The sequence below is a fragment of the Chionomys nivalis genome, chromosome 18 (assembly GCF_950005125.1).
Source record: "Chionomys nivalis chromosome 18, mChiNiv1.1, whole genome shotgun sequence".
NCBI lineage: Eukaryota > Metazoa > Chordata > Mammalia > Rodentia > Cricetidae > Chionomys > Chionomys nivalis.
In genome coordinates, this window is record NC_080103.1 from 63,617,604 (window position 1) to 63,634,503 (window position 16,900).

At 38.3% G+C, this 16,900-nt stretch overlaps 1 protein-coding gene across 9 annotated transcripts in view; it reads right to left on the reverse strand.

Annotated features, from left to right (window-relative positions):
• The window catches only part of Lrrc7 (leucine rich repeat containing 7), a 401,293-nt gene that overhangs the window by 224,688 nt on the left and 159,705 nt on the right, over positions 1 to 16,900 (reverse strand). For all 9 annotated transcript variants that reach the window (XM_057793710.1, XM_057793709.1, XM_057793712.1 and 6 more), the window contains one exon: positions 8,754 to 8,956. In XM_057793710.1, the coding sequence (XP_057649693.1) occupies positions 8,754 to 8,956 (203 nt within the window). The remainder of the gene's footprint in view (positions 1 to 8,753; positions 8,957 to 16,900) is intronic.

Sequence of the window (16,900 nt, forward strand, 5' to 3'; positions counted from 1 at the left end):
TTCCTGACAAAGGAACACCTTTAGCCCAGCAGACGCATGGTCACTCCTGAACCTCCAAGTAGGAACATCGCAAAGTATGGCTGACATAAACATTTACGACCCCCAGTTCTTGTCATGTGACCATCCTCTGTAAGCTAAAGTCCATGAATCCATGTTATCAGCACATTGTAGGGTCGCCTCGCCTCACCATTTCAGTTCACTGAATTCCTGAACTTCCTGTCGTCGAAACTGAAACCTCTGCCGTTCACACCAAGTTTCAGTGTGCATCGTGTCCCTCAAGTTCTACAAACTGTTACTGACTGCATTGTGTTTTCTCCTTCTTTCTCGTTACAACAGTTGGAGACGTCTGCTTCTCTCAAAGTCAGCTTTTCACACATTCAGCAAATCCATATTCTTTACCATCAGAACATGGCTCCTCCAATAAAGACAGCAGTTTCCTGCATCCAGTGTCTTTCTCTGTCTTCCATTTTATGTACACAGATGAGCTTCAATGTCATTGATTTTAACAAGGAGTTCCTATTTTTTCTTTCCTAAATGTATTTACTTTTATTTGATGCGTGTGGGTGTTTTGTCTGAGGTATGTATGTGTACTGAGTGAGTGCCTGGTGTCCTAGGAGGCCGGAAGTAGGTGTCAGATCTCCTAGAACTGGAGTTAGAGAAGGTTATGAGCTGTCATGTTGGTTCTGGGAATCAAACCTGGAGTCTCTGCAGGAGCAACAAGCGCACAAGCGCTCTGAACCCTTGAACCATCTCTCCCGCCCCAAATGTCACCGATTTTTAAGAAAATGCAGCACCTTGCTCTCACAGGCTTCTCCAGTTTGCTTCACTTCACTCTCCCTTGTAGTAAAGTTTTGCAAGAGAATCTGTATTTGTTCTTTCTTCAGTGCCCTTTCTATACATCACTTCAGCTAATATCCTCGTGAAGAAGCTTACTATTTCCGTCTACTACACAACACTCCGTAAGTCTCTGTCTACACTCCCTGTTTTTAAAACACTTCCTATTTTTTTTCTCAGCATCCATGACAACACATACTTTCCTCCTGCATTCTCAGTGGTCCTTCATGCCTATAGTCTAGCTCTACAAATACTCATCTCTGCACATCTCTCAGTTCTAAACTCATTCCGTTAGCCATGGCTGTTCTCTTTACCAAAAAACCTAGCTAAAGGTTTCTTTTGTTTTGTTTTTCTACATTGTTGGAGTTGAAGCCCCTAGCTTTCCCCTGAATTACACCAGCCTCAGTCTCTTTGCTTTTGTTTTTCATATTGGTCATGCTTTTTCACACTGCACCAAATGCGGCACTTAAAAAATTGAGTGAATTCATGGTTTTGTTTTTCATAAAATCCTTTACTTCCACTTAGAATAAGATCTCAACTTCAATATGTTTTTTTCTACTAGCTCTTGCTAACCTCTTGCCCTGTCTGTTCCACTCATTGTACACTCATCCTCTTGCAAGTTCTTGAACTATTGACTGGGCATGCAAATTCTCAGATCTCTCCTAGTGACCTCTCCCTGTCAGTCAGAACGGAACACGAAATGTCACTTCTCACAGCTGCAAGTATGACCATTTCAACCTTAAGGGGACTCTCAGGAAGTCCTCACTTTATCTTCATCAGGACACTTGCTGCTCCTAACATTTCTTGCTTAAGCTGTTTCCTTGTTAAAGTGAAATACATTTTGTGAGAATAGGAATTTGGTTTGTGCAGTGATGAACCTTGGCACTGAAAATAGCATCTGCAGAAAACACGCAGAATGGACAAGCTTGCCAGTTCATACACTTTACCTAAAATCTAGGGGATTATATATGATTTCCCCCAAATGTCAGCAAGGATTAGTGAAGGGGTTGTTTATTAAGTTCCCACCAGATTTACTACAGATGCAGCTGAGAAATGTGTAAGAAGTGAGTCCTCTCTTGAAAGACTGAAAAATATTCAGAAAATTTATGGAGTAAACAGGGGACTACATTATTCATTGACACACATGTCTAAGAGAACAGACATGTTAAATTCCCAGTGTGAAACATTTTAAACAATAGGTGTCTGAGTAAGAGAAATCTGAACCCAATTTTCTCTACAAGAGACGTTTCTATTAGTTTGTCCCTCATTTTCCTCTGCCACACACCTGAAAATTCAATCTAAGGTCGCAATTGCTGTAAAACAATCTGTCCACATGAATGTCAAAATCTGTAGACTGTAAGAAGGCATTTGGAGAATGATACTCCAAAAGAGAGACTAAATCGTCAGTTCTTGTTACTTCTTTATTACTTACACACATATACAAGTCAGCTTTATTCTGAATGTAGTTTTATATATCCAGAAAACACTTTATTTTCCACACTGAAAGTCAGAATAATGTGCCCCAGATTTTGAGAGGAAGTAAGGAAGTAAAAAATGTGTTTTTCCTCATCTTTATTTAAATGCAGGGGCCTTTCTATATTGATGAGGAAGGCAGTATTTATATAAAATGCCAAATTATGGAAGTTCCATATTTGTGGGAGACACTCAAAAGAGATATAGTCATCACAGTATCATTGGTCAAATGGCAGTTTTTATGCTCTTTATTCCAATTTAGGTCAGTTTTGAATTTGAGAAAATCATATGATAGTTCTTAATCATGATGATTGTTTAACCAATTAGTACAGAGATGTAAGTAGTTCATCTATTTAAAAAAAGATTCTCTTTTAGTAGTAGAGAGAAACAATCAATGATCATTCAAACTTCCACAAAATGTAGTCACATCTAAACCTCTCAATTTGTCACCTTCCATCCATGGTTCCTTTGGTGACATTAAAGTTCTCATAATACAAGAGAGTGTCTTGGTTTTCAAATAATTGTATTTAAATATTTAGCAAACATGGCTGTAGACTAAGTAGCAGTTCTCAGAGAACTAAAAGGAAATCAATATAATTGAAGATATGTGATATGTGGAATATTGGAGAACACATTGTGTTATTTCCCACTTTCTCTTCTATCAGGTTTCAGTGTAACTGAGTTTATGTTGACATCCTTGATCCACTTGGACTTGAATTTTGTGCAGGGTGATAGATATGGATCTATTTGTATCTTCTACATGCCAGCATCATTTTTTGAAGATGTTTTCTTTTTTCCATTGCATAATTTTGGCTTCTTTGTCAAAAATCAGGTGTCCATAGATGTGGCGATTTATATCTGGGTCTTCAATTTGATTCCGTTGTTCCACTTGTCTGTTTTTATGCCAGTACCATGTTGTTTTTATTACTCTAGCTCTGTGGCACAACTTGAGATCAGGGATGGTGATACTTCTGGCAGTTCTTTTATGTTAATCCTACCGATCCAAGAGCATGGGAGATCTTTCCATCTTCTGATAACTTTTCTAATTTCTTTCATCAAAGACTTGAAGTTCTTGTCACACAGGTCTTTCACTTGCTTGTTTAGAGTGACCCCAGGATATTTTATATTGCTCATGGCTATTGTAAAGTGTGTTGTTTCCTTGATTTATTTCTCAGCCTCTTTATTGTTTGCATATAAAAGAATTATTGATTCTTTTTGAGTTGATCCTGCATACAGTCTCTTTGCTAAAGGTGTTTATCAGCTGTAGGAGTTCTCTGGTAGAATTTATGGGGTGGATTATGTGTACTATCATGTCATCACCAAATAGGAATACTGTAACTTCTTCTTTTCCAAGTTGGATCCCTTTGATCTCCTTTAGTCGCCTTATTGCTCTAGCTAGAACTTCAAGTATTATATTGAATAAGTTGAAGAGAGTGTACAGAGATGTTTTGTTACTGCTTTTAGTGGAATTGCTTTGAGCTTCTCTCCATTTAATTTGATGTTGGCGCCAGCTTGCTTTATATTGCTTTTATTATATTTAGGTATGTTTCTTGAATCACTGATCTCTCCAAGAACTTTATCATGAAGGGCTATTGGAGTTTGTCAAAGGTTTTTTCAGCATCTAATGATATGATCATGTGGGTTTTTTATTTCACTTTGATTATATGGTGGATTACATTGACAGATTTTCATATGTTGAAATATTCCTGCATCTCTGGAATGAAAGGCTGGGTATTTTCTTATCCACATGCTTTATATTTAGAGAACTAGAGGAGTTCTGAGCAACTACAGTCACTGCTATTGGGGCAAAGTACTACCATCTATAAATGTTTACTTTTGTTCTTTTGTCTATTGACAGAATGGAAATTAATTTGAAGGTTCCTCAAAATTTAAAAATAGAACTAGAGATTCCACTCCTGGATGTATCCAAAGAACTTCATACCTTACTTCAGAGATTTCTGCACTTCTACATTTATTGCTGCTCCATTCATGATGATAAGGGAATGGAACAGCCTAGATGTCCATCTACAGATGAATAAATAGTGAGAATATGGTACATACACAAGTTGAACCAGCTATAAAGAAAAATGAAGTGACAAAAAACCTAGAAATAGGTGGATTTAGATGTATAATAATAAATGAGGTGACAATTCAAACCCAGAGAGTAAAATGCAGCCCAATGTTCTTCCTCACACACATACTAGTCATTAAAGAGGATAGACAGCAATCTTAGTTTTTCCTTTTATTGTAGTTGATGAATGAATTAAACTATAATTAATTATGAAAATGTAAAACCCTAAATGCAGTTCTGTGACTTTAGAGAGGCCATTCTGCCCTAGAGAGGTTCACTGAGGTGCACAGAGTCAGGGATTTGACACGTGTTTACATGGTTTTTGTTGTTGTTGGGTAGTCCCTATTTAGAACTATCCCAGGATGCCACTTTACCTAAATTTAGTTTGACTCAGCATAATTTTTAAGGGAATAATATGCACTCCAGGTCTGGTTGGAGTAATGTGTGCTTTTGATATTTTTAGTTCTAGGTCTTACACATACATTATCACTCAGGAAATGGAACTTTCCTTCACTCTGCACCCACATTTTACTTTATCTATAAGAGATGCTGCTATTTTCCTGGTGGAAAAACTGAAGCTTCTGGGAAGTAAATGCCTTCTGAACCAAATGACACTGTTAGGATCCAATCTGGGTCCAAAATATAAGCTCTCAATGTCTAAAATATCCAGAAACATTCAAAGTAAAACATTTAAACTTTAGACCTGTTCTATTTTAGATATGGTCAACTTGGTGTAAGTCACTAAGTTCCCATTTTATTATAATTTTGGTCACACAATGTCTTTTTAATAAAAATAGAAACCGTTTTTATTCCTTTTTACAGAGATTTTAAATGTCAAGAACTAGCCTTGTAATACATGAACTGGCTTTGTGGGAGCTTAGCCTGTTTGGACGATCACCTTCCTGGACCTAGATAGAAGTGGGAGGACCTTGGTCTTCCCGCAGGGCAGGGAATTTGAACTGCTCTTCAGTATCTAGAGGGAGGGGGAATGGAGTGGGGGGAGGACAAGAGGAGTGGGGGAGGGGCAATATTTGGGAAGAGGGGGAGGGAAATGGGAAACGGGGACAGGTGGAAATTTTAATTAAAAAAGAATAATAAAAAAAAGAACTAGCTGGTAATTTTCATTGTACTATTTTACTCATGTATATCTTCTTAAATTACTTTAATCTACTATATGCCCATTTCAATTTATTATTTTGTCTATATCTTTACTTATTAATTGTCAGCTGTGGCAGCACACTCTATTGGGATTTGCTAAAGGAGGCAGAGACAGAAGAATTATGAGTTCGAGGGCAGTCTGGGCTATACATTTTAAGGTTGGAGAGATAGCTCAGCAGTTAAGAGCACTGGCTTTAACATTTTTACCTTTTACTATAGAAACTAAGCCCCATAAAGGGAACTATTTGAATTAGAATCTTCCTGTTCTTTCAAATCTATTTTTGCTTCTTTTCTCATAACTCTTGACATATCTTTGCAAACCCCATCAGCCCCGACTCATTGTTCTCTTCCTGTTATGTAACATCTTTGAAAAGTCAGTTTGGATGGTGCTTGCCATTACAGGGAAGAAGCATCCTGACTTACATTATCTTTTGGATATTTTTTTTCTTATTTTCCTATTGTGTTTTGTCAATTTACAAATATATTTTTGTACTGTTATGATCGTATCTCAAATGTCAAACAATTCAGGTCATTATATACTTCAGATGAGACCAATGAAAGCTTCTCTGTGGGAGTAACAAACTGTTTAGCGGCAGGTCTCTTTTATAGACCTTCAGCGATTACATAAAAGGTGTGAAATACGTGGAGAGTAAGAGACAATTAATGGTTTCTCTTCTGCTTAAATACACAGGAAATGTATTGTTTGGTGTACTTATGATACTTTTATTATTGTTAATTGATGGTTTTAATTAACAGGATAGACAAACTATCCTAGATTTTGTTTCCAAGCCTACCTAAGGTCCTAGCGAATCACATAATGCATAATTCTTCAATGGTTTTATTTTGCTTTTGCTTACATTTCAACAGTGCTGTGTTGTAACTTGGGACAGCTGTACTATCTGGTCCTATCTGTCCTATCTTCCTACATTCTTGACTCATGCCACCCTTACAAGAAATAAAAGAAGACACCAGAAAATGGAAACATCTCCCATGCTTTGGCATAGATAGAATTAACATAGCAAAAGTGGCAATCTTACCAAAAGCAATGTACAGATTCAGTGCAATACCCATTAAAATTCCAACAAAATTCTTCATAGACCTTGAAAGAACAGTACTCAACTTCATATGGAAAATCAAAATTTCCAGGATGGCCAAAACAGTCTTGTATAATAAAAGAACTTCTGGAGGCATCACAATCCCTGATTTCCAACTCTACTACAGAGCAACAGTACTGAAAACATCCTGGTATTGGCATAAAAACAGACGGGAGGACCAATGGAACCAAATCAAAGACTTGCATATCAATCCACACACCGATGAACACCTGATTTTTGACAAAGAAGCAAAAAATATAAAATGTATAAAAGAAAGCATATTCAACAAATGGTGCTGGCATAACTGGATATCAACATGTGGAAGAATGAAAATAGAACAATATCTATCACCATGCACAAAACTGAAGTCCAAATGGACCAAAGACCTCAACATAAAACCAACTACACTGAACCTCATAGAAGAGAAAGCAAGAAGTACACTTGAATGCATTGGCACAGAAGACCACTTCCTAAATAAAACTCCAGTAGCATAGACACTGAGAGCAACAATTAATAAATGGGACCTCCTGAAACTGAAAAGCTTCAGTTTCAGGAAAGCAAAGGACACTGTTAACAAGAAAAAGTCAGCCTATAGAATGTGAAAAGATCTTCACCAACCCCATATCAGACAGAGGGCTGATCTCCAAAATACACAAAAAAACTGGTCATCAAAAGAACAAATAATCCAATAAAAAATGGAGTACAGACCTAAACGGAGAACTCTCAACAGAGGAATCTAAAGACACTTCAGGAAATGCTCAACATCCTTAGCCATCAGAGAAATGCAACTCTGCGATTCCATCGTACACCTGTCAGAATGTTCAAGACCAAAAACACTGATGACAGCTTATGATGGAGAGGATGTGGGGTAAAGGGAACACTCCTCCATTGCTGGTGGGAGTGCAAGCTGGCACAGCCACTTTGGAAATCAGTATCCGATTTCTCATAAAATTAGGAAACGACCTACCGTAAGACCCAGAAATACTACCTTTGGGTATTAACCATAGAATGTGCAATCATTCCACAAGGACATGTGATGTGGGAGGTGATGTATGCTGTGAATATGTTTTATTGCCATTGGTTAATTAAGAAGCTGCTTTCAGCCAATGGCTTAACAGAGTAAAGCCAGGCTCAAAGATATATATATATATATATATATATATATATATATATATATAGAGAGAGAGAGAGAGAGAGAGAGAGAGAGAGAGAGTAGGTACAGTCAGAGAGAAGCCGTTTAGCTGCTGCCAGGGACAGATGCCTCTGCTGGAGCCCGCTGAAACTTTGCAAGTAGGCCAAGACCTTGTGGTGATGCACAGATTAATAAAATGAGTTAATTTAAGATATAAAATCTAGCTAGAAATATTCTTAATCTATGGGCTAAACAGTATTGCAAATAATATAGATATAGTTAAAATCTTCCCTAGGTGGTCTCACACCTACTTCTTAGTTAGCCAAGGAACCAGCATCTGTTATTCTAAGACTTAATCTGAGTAGTGTAAATTTTGTTGATAAATTTCCATGATGCCATTAATGAAGTAATGCTTATAGTTTAAGAAAATACAAATTACTATGTACCCGACTGAAAAGTAAAATAAAATAGAAATTTCATAACAACAACAAAAAAGTGGTCAGGGAACTACAGGATTCCACTTTAAAATTAGAACTCGCTGGGCGGTGGTGGCGCATGCCTTTAATCCCAACACTGTGAGTTTGAAGCTACCCTGGTCGACAGAGCAAGTTTCAGGACAGGCCCCAAAGCTACAGAGAAACCTGTCTTGAAAAATTTAAAAAGAAGGATTAAAAAGGATATTAGAAGAATTCACTAACACTCCAGGCTGTTAGTTACCAATATGGAAGCAGGCCCTGCTGTTTCTCCTATATGGGAGGCAGCTGTGCATCAAATACAACGATGGAAGGTTGTGTTGTGTCTGTTCCCTGGATAGAAGGCTGTGACGGAAGTCTGCGGTGTGAGAGGCTGTGATGTGTTGCTTACTGGTTGGAAGGCCACAGTGTACAGTGTGTCAGTGATGGGGATTGAAGGGAGGCTAACTACCTCCATGCCGGGTCTTGGCATTAGGAACTTGGCATTGACAGTATGACTTTGCTTTGTGAGAACTCACCTTGGGCAGCTCCTCAATCTGATTGGCATCCAGATAGAGCTCCTCTAGCGTGCGTTCGAAGTTGAAGACCTCCTTGGGTACCTGCTGCAGGCTGCAGTGGGAGTAATCCAACACTGAGATGATCTCTTCCTCGCCGCGGAAGCAGCGGCATGGCACCAGGCGGCCAATGAGCTTCCGTTTGGTGGTCATCTCCAGGCACTGCACTGGGAGAGAACACACAGAGGTGTTTAGCCCTGACGCTCAAGGAAGGCTGCATCCTCACCCCAAACAATACTGCGGTGCATGTGAGCTCTACGGGACATGCAAGCATCACACTCTTGAGCCCTTTAAGTGGGATCAGGCCCAGGGCAACTTCCACAGACTCTTTATGCAAAAATAGCCAAATTTCACCCCAGAGTTTATGATTTTTTTTGATCCATAGACAAACTCTATGAATGACTTTATTGGGGCCCACCAATGTTTCACACTCTCATTAAACACTATCTTCATGAAGTCTACTCTCTTGGAACCATAGAACCCTAATTCACATAGAGAAAAAAAAGGATTTATAATCATATTAGAAATTTCTAGGAAATCCCTGACATATCTCTTTCTAAATTCTCTAAGTTAAAATGACCAAAGACCTTGCAGGCTTACACCATGATTTCATCAACACTAAACTTATTTTACTTTCAGGATAAGCTTTTGAGGGCCACAGCAGGATTTTATTTCTCCTGGTACCTGTCTCAGTGCCTGGCAATTGATAACTGTTTATTGACTACAGAGTGACAGGTGAATGTATGAATGAGTAAATGGAGGCTTGAAACTCTGATCCTGATCGCTATCAGTTATGGGTAATTAACTTGAGAAGCTTCTCATTCTAACTAAAGGCCACTCTCCCTGTGTATGTGCCCCCTGGGAACAATGAAGACACTACTTCCTAACTGTGTGTTCTTTCTACACATAAGGATCTTGAATTCCTCAAGGAGATCTTGACTTATATATTCTTAAATATACAGTATTTGCTATTTATCTCAATATACATCATATAAGATATATAAAATATTTTAATTATATATATCTTAAACATACATTGCTATAGTTTGATGAGTATAGAATTAGTATTAAATGAACATTAATTCAAACTTGGCATTTAATTTGTAGTTTTTTTTTGTGTCTATACATATATGTGTGTATATTTGTGTGTGTGTGTGTGTGTGTGTGTGTGTAGGTCAGAGGCAATCCTCAGGTATGATTCTTAGGAGCCATTCACTTTTTTTTTTTTTTTGAGATGGGGCGCTCCTTGGTCTGGAGCTTGCTGAGTAGGCATGCTGAAAACCACAGGGGTTCTCCCCTCCCCCACCACGTCTCTGCCTTACCAGTGCTGGGATTGCAAACCTACACCATCAAACCTGGCTCTTTTTTTTGTGTGTGTGTGGGTTCTAGAAATTGAACTCATGAACTCATTTTTGTGTGACAAACATTTTACAACTGATGTATTTACCTAGCCTATTAATTAGATTTTTATAGAATAGAAAGTTATTGCTGAGGGGTTGGAGTGATAGCTTAGCAGTTAAGAATGCTTGCTGCTCTTGCAAAGGACCAGTGTTTTGCTTTAAGCACCAACTTTAGGTAGCTCTGCAGGTACACACACACACACACACACACACACACACACACACACACACAGACTTTAGAAGTGCATTGTTTAAATAAAAAAATATAAAGACATTTATTAAAAAGTTAGATAGCATTTTGTTTTTTAAAATTGCATGGTTTGAATCAGATTTGCAAGCTACCGGGTACAATTTATTTAAAAGCTGCAGGATTTTTATTCAAGGATGTCCTTATGTCTCCTTTAACTTCTGAAATTAGTGCAAAGAAAATCCTGGGACAAGTTAGTGAATGAACACTTACAGATATCTATATCTATATCTATATCTATAGTAACATGGAAATATGTAGAACGCTAACTGAAAGCCTTTCCACCACCTTTTATTATTCCTTCTCTGACACATTTCTAGAGGATGAGTCACAAGACTAGGTAACTACTGTTTTACCAAATTTTATTGAAATTGCGGGCTTGTGGGACGCCTCATCTCTACCAGGAATCTAGCACATATTAAGCATCCAATAATGGCCCTAGCAAGTGAGTGGCGTGCCCTTGTTACCTGGTAAACATGTGTGGAGTACTTTGCAGTTATAAAGGCAAAGATAATAGGCTGTGGTTAACAGCAAAGTTGTGGTATGGAGGATAATTTTGTGCTTTTTGGGCGAGTTAAAATTTTAGCCGGGCGGTGGTGGCGCACGCCTTTAATCCCAGCACTCGGGAGGCAGAGGCAGGCGGATCTCTGGGAGTCCGAGACCAGCCTGGTCTACAAGAGCTAGTTCCAGGACAGGCTCCAAAACCATAGAGAAACCCTGTCTCGAAAAACCAAAAAAAAAAAAAAAAAAAAAAAAAATTGCATTGTTTTATTTTTAAAAAATATTTATTTTTGTGTGTATCCATGTAAGTGCATGGATATATGTATGTGTATGCAGCTGAAAGAGGGAGTCTGGTGCTCTCCTCAATCGATCTTTGTCTATACATTTGAGGTGGAGACTCTCCTGGGACCTGGAGTTTGCATTTTCTTCTCTAGGCAGGAAGCCAGCAAACCCCAACAATCCTGTCTCTGCCCTCTTCAGAGATGGGGAAACAGTAGGCATGGGACTGGCTTGGTAAATAAGCTTTGAGGTCAGAATTCCAGCCTTCATGATTGGGCCGCAAGGACTCTTAATCAATGAAACATCCTTCCAGCTTCTGCTTGGTGTATCTCTTGCCTGTTTTCTATGTATCCTTCACCGGTTCAGTTCCCTGGATGTTTCCCCTAGATGGATGCTCCACTGTCATCAGTACTCTGAGAACACTCTCTCCCCACTCTCGTCTGGAGCTTCTGCTTCTGCAGACCTATGCAGAGCTCCTCTTCACCATTGCCCTGTGACGTCTACGCTTCCTTCCTGTGTTAGAGCCTCTATTTTCTAGGTTGGATGCCTTATTCCAAAATTTTATTTTTTCAGTTTGGCAGAAGATGGCTTCCATTTACTTGCTGAGAAAGGATGTAGAGTAGGTATTTATTTATTATTTAATTTTTTGAGATCTTGCAGCCTGAAGATGTCTTATTTACCCACAAAGGATTGAAAAGTTCAACTGGATTATTTAATTTTTTGAGATCTTGCAGCCTGAAGATGTCTTATTTACCCACAAAGGATTGAAAAGTTCAACTGGATATACATTTCTAGGTCAGAAGTACTTTTTCTTTATAAATGTGGAGGCACATTTTGGTACCTTGTAAGAAAGTCCAATTTCATTCCTATTTAAAGTCCCATTTCACACTCAACTTCTCCAGCAGACAGTTTTAAAATTTTATCTCTGGTCTTAAACATTCGTCACAATGTGCTTTGAGTTTTCTTAAATTGTTCTTGATTCTGATGGGTTTCCTTTCCTGCAATCCTCACTAACTGGATGAGAGAACTATTTCTTAGATATAGCCTACAAGTCAATTATTTATTCTCTAGCAATTTCTATGTCATTGTACCTTGTTTCTATTTTCCAGGAAATTTCCTCAAGTTTATTTTCTAATCCCATGTAATGACTTGCTTTAAATCTGACATTGCATTTTATACTTTACGAGAGTTGTGTGATGCATTCTGAATGCTCAGCTTTTACAGCTCCCTGTTTGTGTGCCAGGGGTCCATGTCTTCTTCATTTCTCTCAGAGGATGTTAACTATAGATTTATTGTTCCCTCCTTGGTGTTTGTGTAGCTCCTGAGTTTCACTTTGTGTCCTTTGGTCCTCTTCTCTCAGAATAGACGCTTTCCTCAAATATCCAGCGATCTGTGGCTGTCTTCCAACACTGAGTGATCCTCTGAGAGGATAATTGAAGCTCTGTGTGCATGGCAGGTTTCATTTCAGAATAAACTGTCAGCAAGCCAAAGAAAATTCTAAAGGATGTTCTGGTCATCTACCTGAGCTGGAACATGCTTCTCTGTAGAGGCAATTTCCTACTTTTGGCATCAACTTCCCACTTGCTTGTGTGTTGTGTTCATATGTATGAGTGTTTCTGTGTACATGTGTGCATAAGTGCACATGAATATAGAGGTTAGAGGTTAACCTCTGGTATTGTTCCTCAGGACTCACTTGCCTTGTATTTTGAGACTAGTTCTCTTAATTTATCTAGCCTGTCAGTCCTAGGGGATCCTCCTGTCTTTGTCTCCATAACCCTGAGATTGTAAACATTAATTAATTATACCTGTATTTTCACATGGGAGTTTTATATACATCCAGAACCTCATGCTTGCACAGAAAACACTAACTGACCAAGTTTTCTCTAGCAACTCTTTAATTTCTTGTATCTTATTTGTTGTCTTCAGTTTTCATGAATTGGAAAATCAACTCCTATACCTTAGAGAGTATTTTATAATGCAGTTAGCAACAGGCTCTGAATATATATTGCGTGTGTGTGCTACATCCTACCCTAGCTTCTAAAATCATGTTGAAGTTACATACTTGTATCTCCTCATGTCTCCACAATAGGGAGCGTATACATACACCTTAAATTCCTTTTAGTCCAGTGGAGTTTTTCTCATAAGAATAGATAAATCAACAATGGGTATGTCTGAGGGAGGTTTCTCTCAATACATTTTATTTTTACAATCTTTTCCCAGTTGACCGGCTGGTCCATAGTGGTGTTTAGTTCTAAGCAGGAATATTACAAACTTCTTTGGGAAAATTCTCTTCTATTGACTCTCATGATGCCACACTCTGACTTCAGATTCTAATTTCACACTGGGAATGTCACACCTGCACTCACAATTGGTATTCCATTGTTCTGATCAATATAGATTCCCACAGAGGTTCTCTTCTTTAAGTCTTTTGAGGGTCAGTTATCTACACTGAAGATGTGCTCTATGGTGTTAGTTTTCTCTGGACATGCTGTTCTTCCAGTTACACAGTCTCATTCACATTTCCCAATACCTACTTCAGTTATAAGTAGAAAGTGGATGCCTATAAAAATTAAGTCTTTAACAAATTTTCCATCAAAGATATTACAAACAATAATGTTTTCAGAACTGAGCTAATGTTCATGAGAGGCATCTCATTGTGTGTGGACTCTAGAACAGGCTGCCTGGATGTATGTGTGTGTGTGTGTGTGTGTGAGAGAGAGAGAGAGAGAGAGAGAGAGAGAGAGAGAGAGAGATTGCACATTATTCTAATTCCCTTGATTTTATCACCTAAAAAAGCCTCAGTATGTGTCTAGTGTAAAGAATTAAATCTTCAAGTCCGAAGCCAGCACTCTTCCACCTATACCTCCCAGTCTCAGGATGAGATCTGTAATGTGTGTAATGCTCACAGATCTGGCTGGGAACTTCACATCTCCTTAGACAAAGCCACTGTAAGTTGACTTGCCTTGAACCAACTCAGTGGGAACCAACTACCAGCTAAACATTCAAACACAGGACACTGTCCTTTTCTCACTAAGACCTGGAACAATAAGCACATCTGATGGGTGATTTATGCACAGAATACAGATACAGTGTAGAAAAAACAGAATACAGATACAGTGTAGAAAAAACAGAATACAGATACAGTGTAGAAAAACAGAGATACTACCAAGGAAGGTAACTTTGGTTGCTCCCTTTGATTAGTTTAAAATAACTTTTAAGAAAACAACTACTTTGTTCAACTACCACAACAACAAAAAGTCAGAAAGGAGAATGTGGTTTAGAAACAGAGTATAGGACAAGAAATCAAGAATATGTTACTTACACACCACAGAAGCACATATCTGTTTTTCTTAACTGTGGTTACAGCCTAGAATACATCAAAGCCTGTCAACTCCACACCTAGAACTTTGTACAGTGACTAAATAACAATATGATTTTCAGCATTACCCAATATTTAGACACAAGGAAAAGGAGTTATGTCAGGCATGAGGGCGAATGTCATCCCAGCATGTGGGAAGCAGAAACAAGAAGACTACCAGCTCAAGTCCAGCGTGGGCTATTCAGGGAGACCTGCTCTCAACAAAGGCAGAAAAAATTCTTAGATCCCTTTTTTTTCTTTCTTTTCTTTTTTCTAAACAGGGTTTGAAAAGGTCAAGAAGAAAATAGGAATGTGTTTCTTTTGGCAGGGCTGGTACAGTATGTTTCTTTGAAGTCAAAGATAAGAACTCCTTTCTGTGTTCTCACAACACTTCATGGTTTCCCTCTCTCTTAAATGGTGTATGTTTTTCACTCTGAGTTGAATGCCTACAGGGGATTTTTTTCTTGTCTACAGTCACAGCATGTAGTCTAAATCCACAGCCTCTCTTTCAGTACTCTACCATGATCATATGAGCAGCAGGGGCTTCCTTGCCAGGCCTAATCCAGGTGAAACCATAGGAAGATTCATCTTGTTATATTATGCAAATCCAATACCACTGAAAATTTAAATAAAATAAAGAATTGTTCTTGCACTAGTCCAAAAGTGAGAATACGTGTGCCTAGTGCCTCTTAATGTCTCTTCACTCTCTATAACCAAAGATGGTCTCTGAGTTGATCTTGTCTAAGATGCCATTCCTAGTAAGATGAAAGACAAAAGAGGGCTCAGTCTTTGCGAGGTTTTCTATGATATGCATGCTCTTTCTTTCTCTGTCTCTCTCTCTGTCTCTCTCTCTCTGTCTCTGTCTCTCTCTGTCTCTCTGTCTCTCTCTCTCTCCCTTCCTTCCCTTTCCCTTTCCCTTCCTTCCTTCCTTCCTTCCTTTCTTTTTTTTCTTTTTTTTTTTTTTTCGAGACAAGGTTACCCTGCAGCTTTGGAGCCTGCCCTGAAACTAGCTCTAGTAGACCAGGTTGGCCTCGAACTCATAGAGATCCACCTGCCTCTGCCTCCCGAGTGCTGGGATTAAAGGCGTGCACCACCACTGCCTGGCCCACATCCTGTTTTTATTCATCTCTACAGTCTTGCACTTTTCAAGTGACAAATGTTTCTAGTTTATCCTCTGGGAAACCTTTTGCCGCACTAACTGTGCCACAGGGACATGGAAATCTGCCAAGCTCATTCCACGCCCTACTTAGAAAGAGAAATCTTTATAACCATTACCGAACCTCAAGTTCATATCTGAAACATGTATCAGGAGCTGTCTCTGTGAGGAGAAGGATACTGAGTTGAGTGTCAGAGGTTGGATCTGATTTTGATGGTTGAAATGCTCATGTTTCAGACTTCATGAGATTTCTGTAGGATAATTTTCAATAATTTTCATCTTACCATTATAATACTTAAGTTTTAAATATTTTGTTTTACTGTCATCCCAAGAAGCATTATCATCTTGCCTGGATCACTGGGCTGTTGGACAGGCCTTCTCCTGGACTTTAATGCTGATGCCATCAGTAATCAAAACAAATGATCAAGAAGAAGAGCAGATTGAGTGTTTGGCTTCAAGGGGTGCTCACTGATACCTCTACCAGCATCTGCAGACAAGCTCCTTCTCAGGAGAACTCAGCTTCTGTGCTCTCTGCAGGAAACTCCAACAACTGACTTCAAAGGATTTTTTTCCAAGGTGATTCCCAGTATAAACCTTCACCCCTGATTTTGTCTTCAAGTGCTTAATGAGGTGGTTAATTTAAATAAAAGTCATTCCTCTACAGCAGACTTTGGAGGTATTTGCTAAGTCTCTGCTTAGAGTCTGTGTTCTTATGGTTTCTTTTCTTGTTTTGATTTGTGCTTTACTGTTCATGTTTATGCAACTCAGAGTCATATTTTATTGATCCCCTACTGTGTGAGGTATTTGGTTATATGCTTGGAAACACCAAGGAATAAAGGCATTTCCTGAACTAATTAATTTATAGAAGAGGAGCATGAAATAAATATTTATCAGAGAGCCAAGAAACTAAATCTATAATTTTTTTGTGTTACATACTATGAAATATCAGAGTCTGAAACCTTTATATATTGACATATTTTTAACATAGTTAGCGAAATAAAATAAATTAAAATATGATTTCATGTATTAATAAATATATTGTCTTCAAAAAACTATTTGTATACTTAAAGTCTAAAAGTTTCATTGAATTTATATTTTTCTTTTAAAAAAATTCAATTTGTGGTGGAGGGTACCAAATTCAAGGGGCTATCACCATACTACATCTCCAGT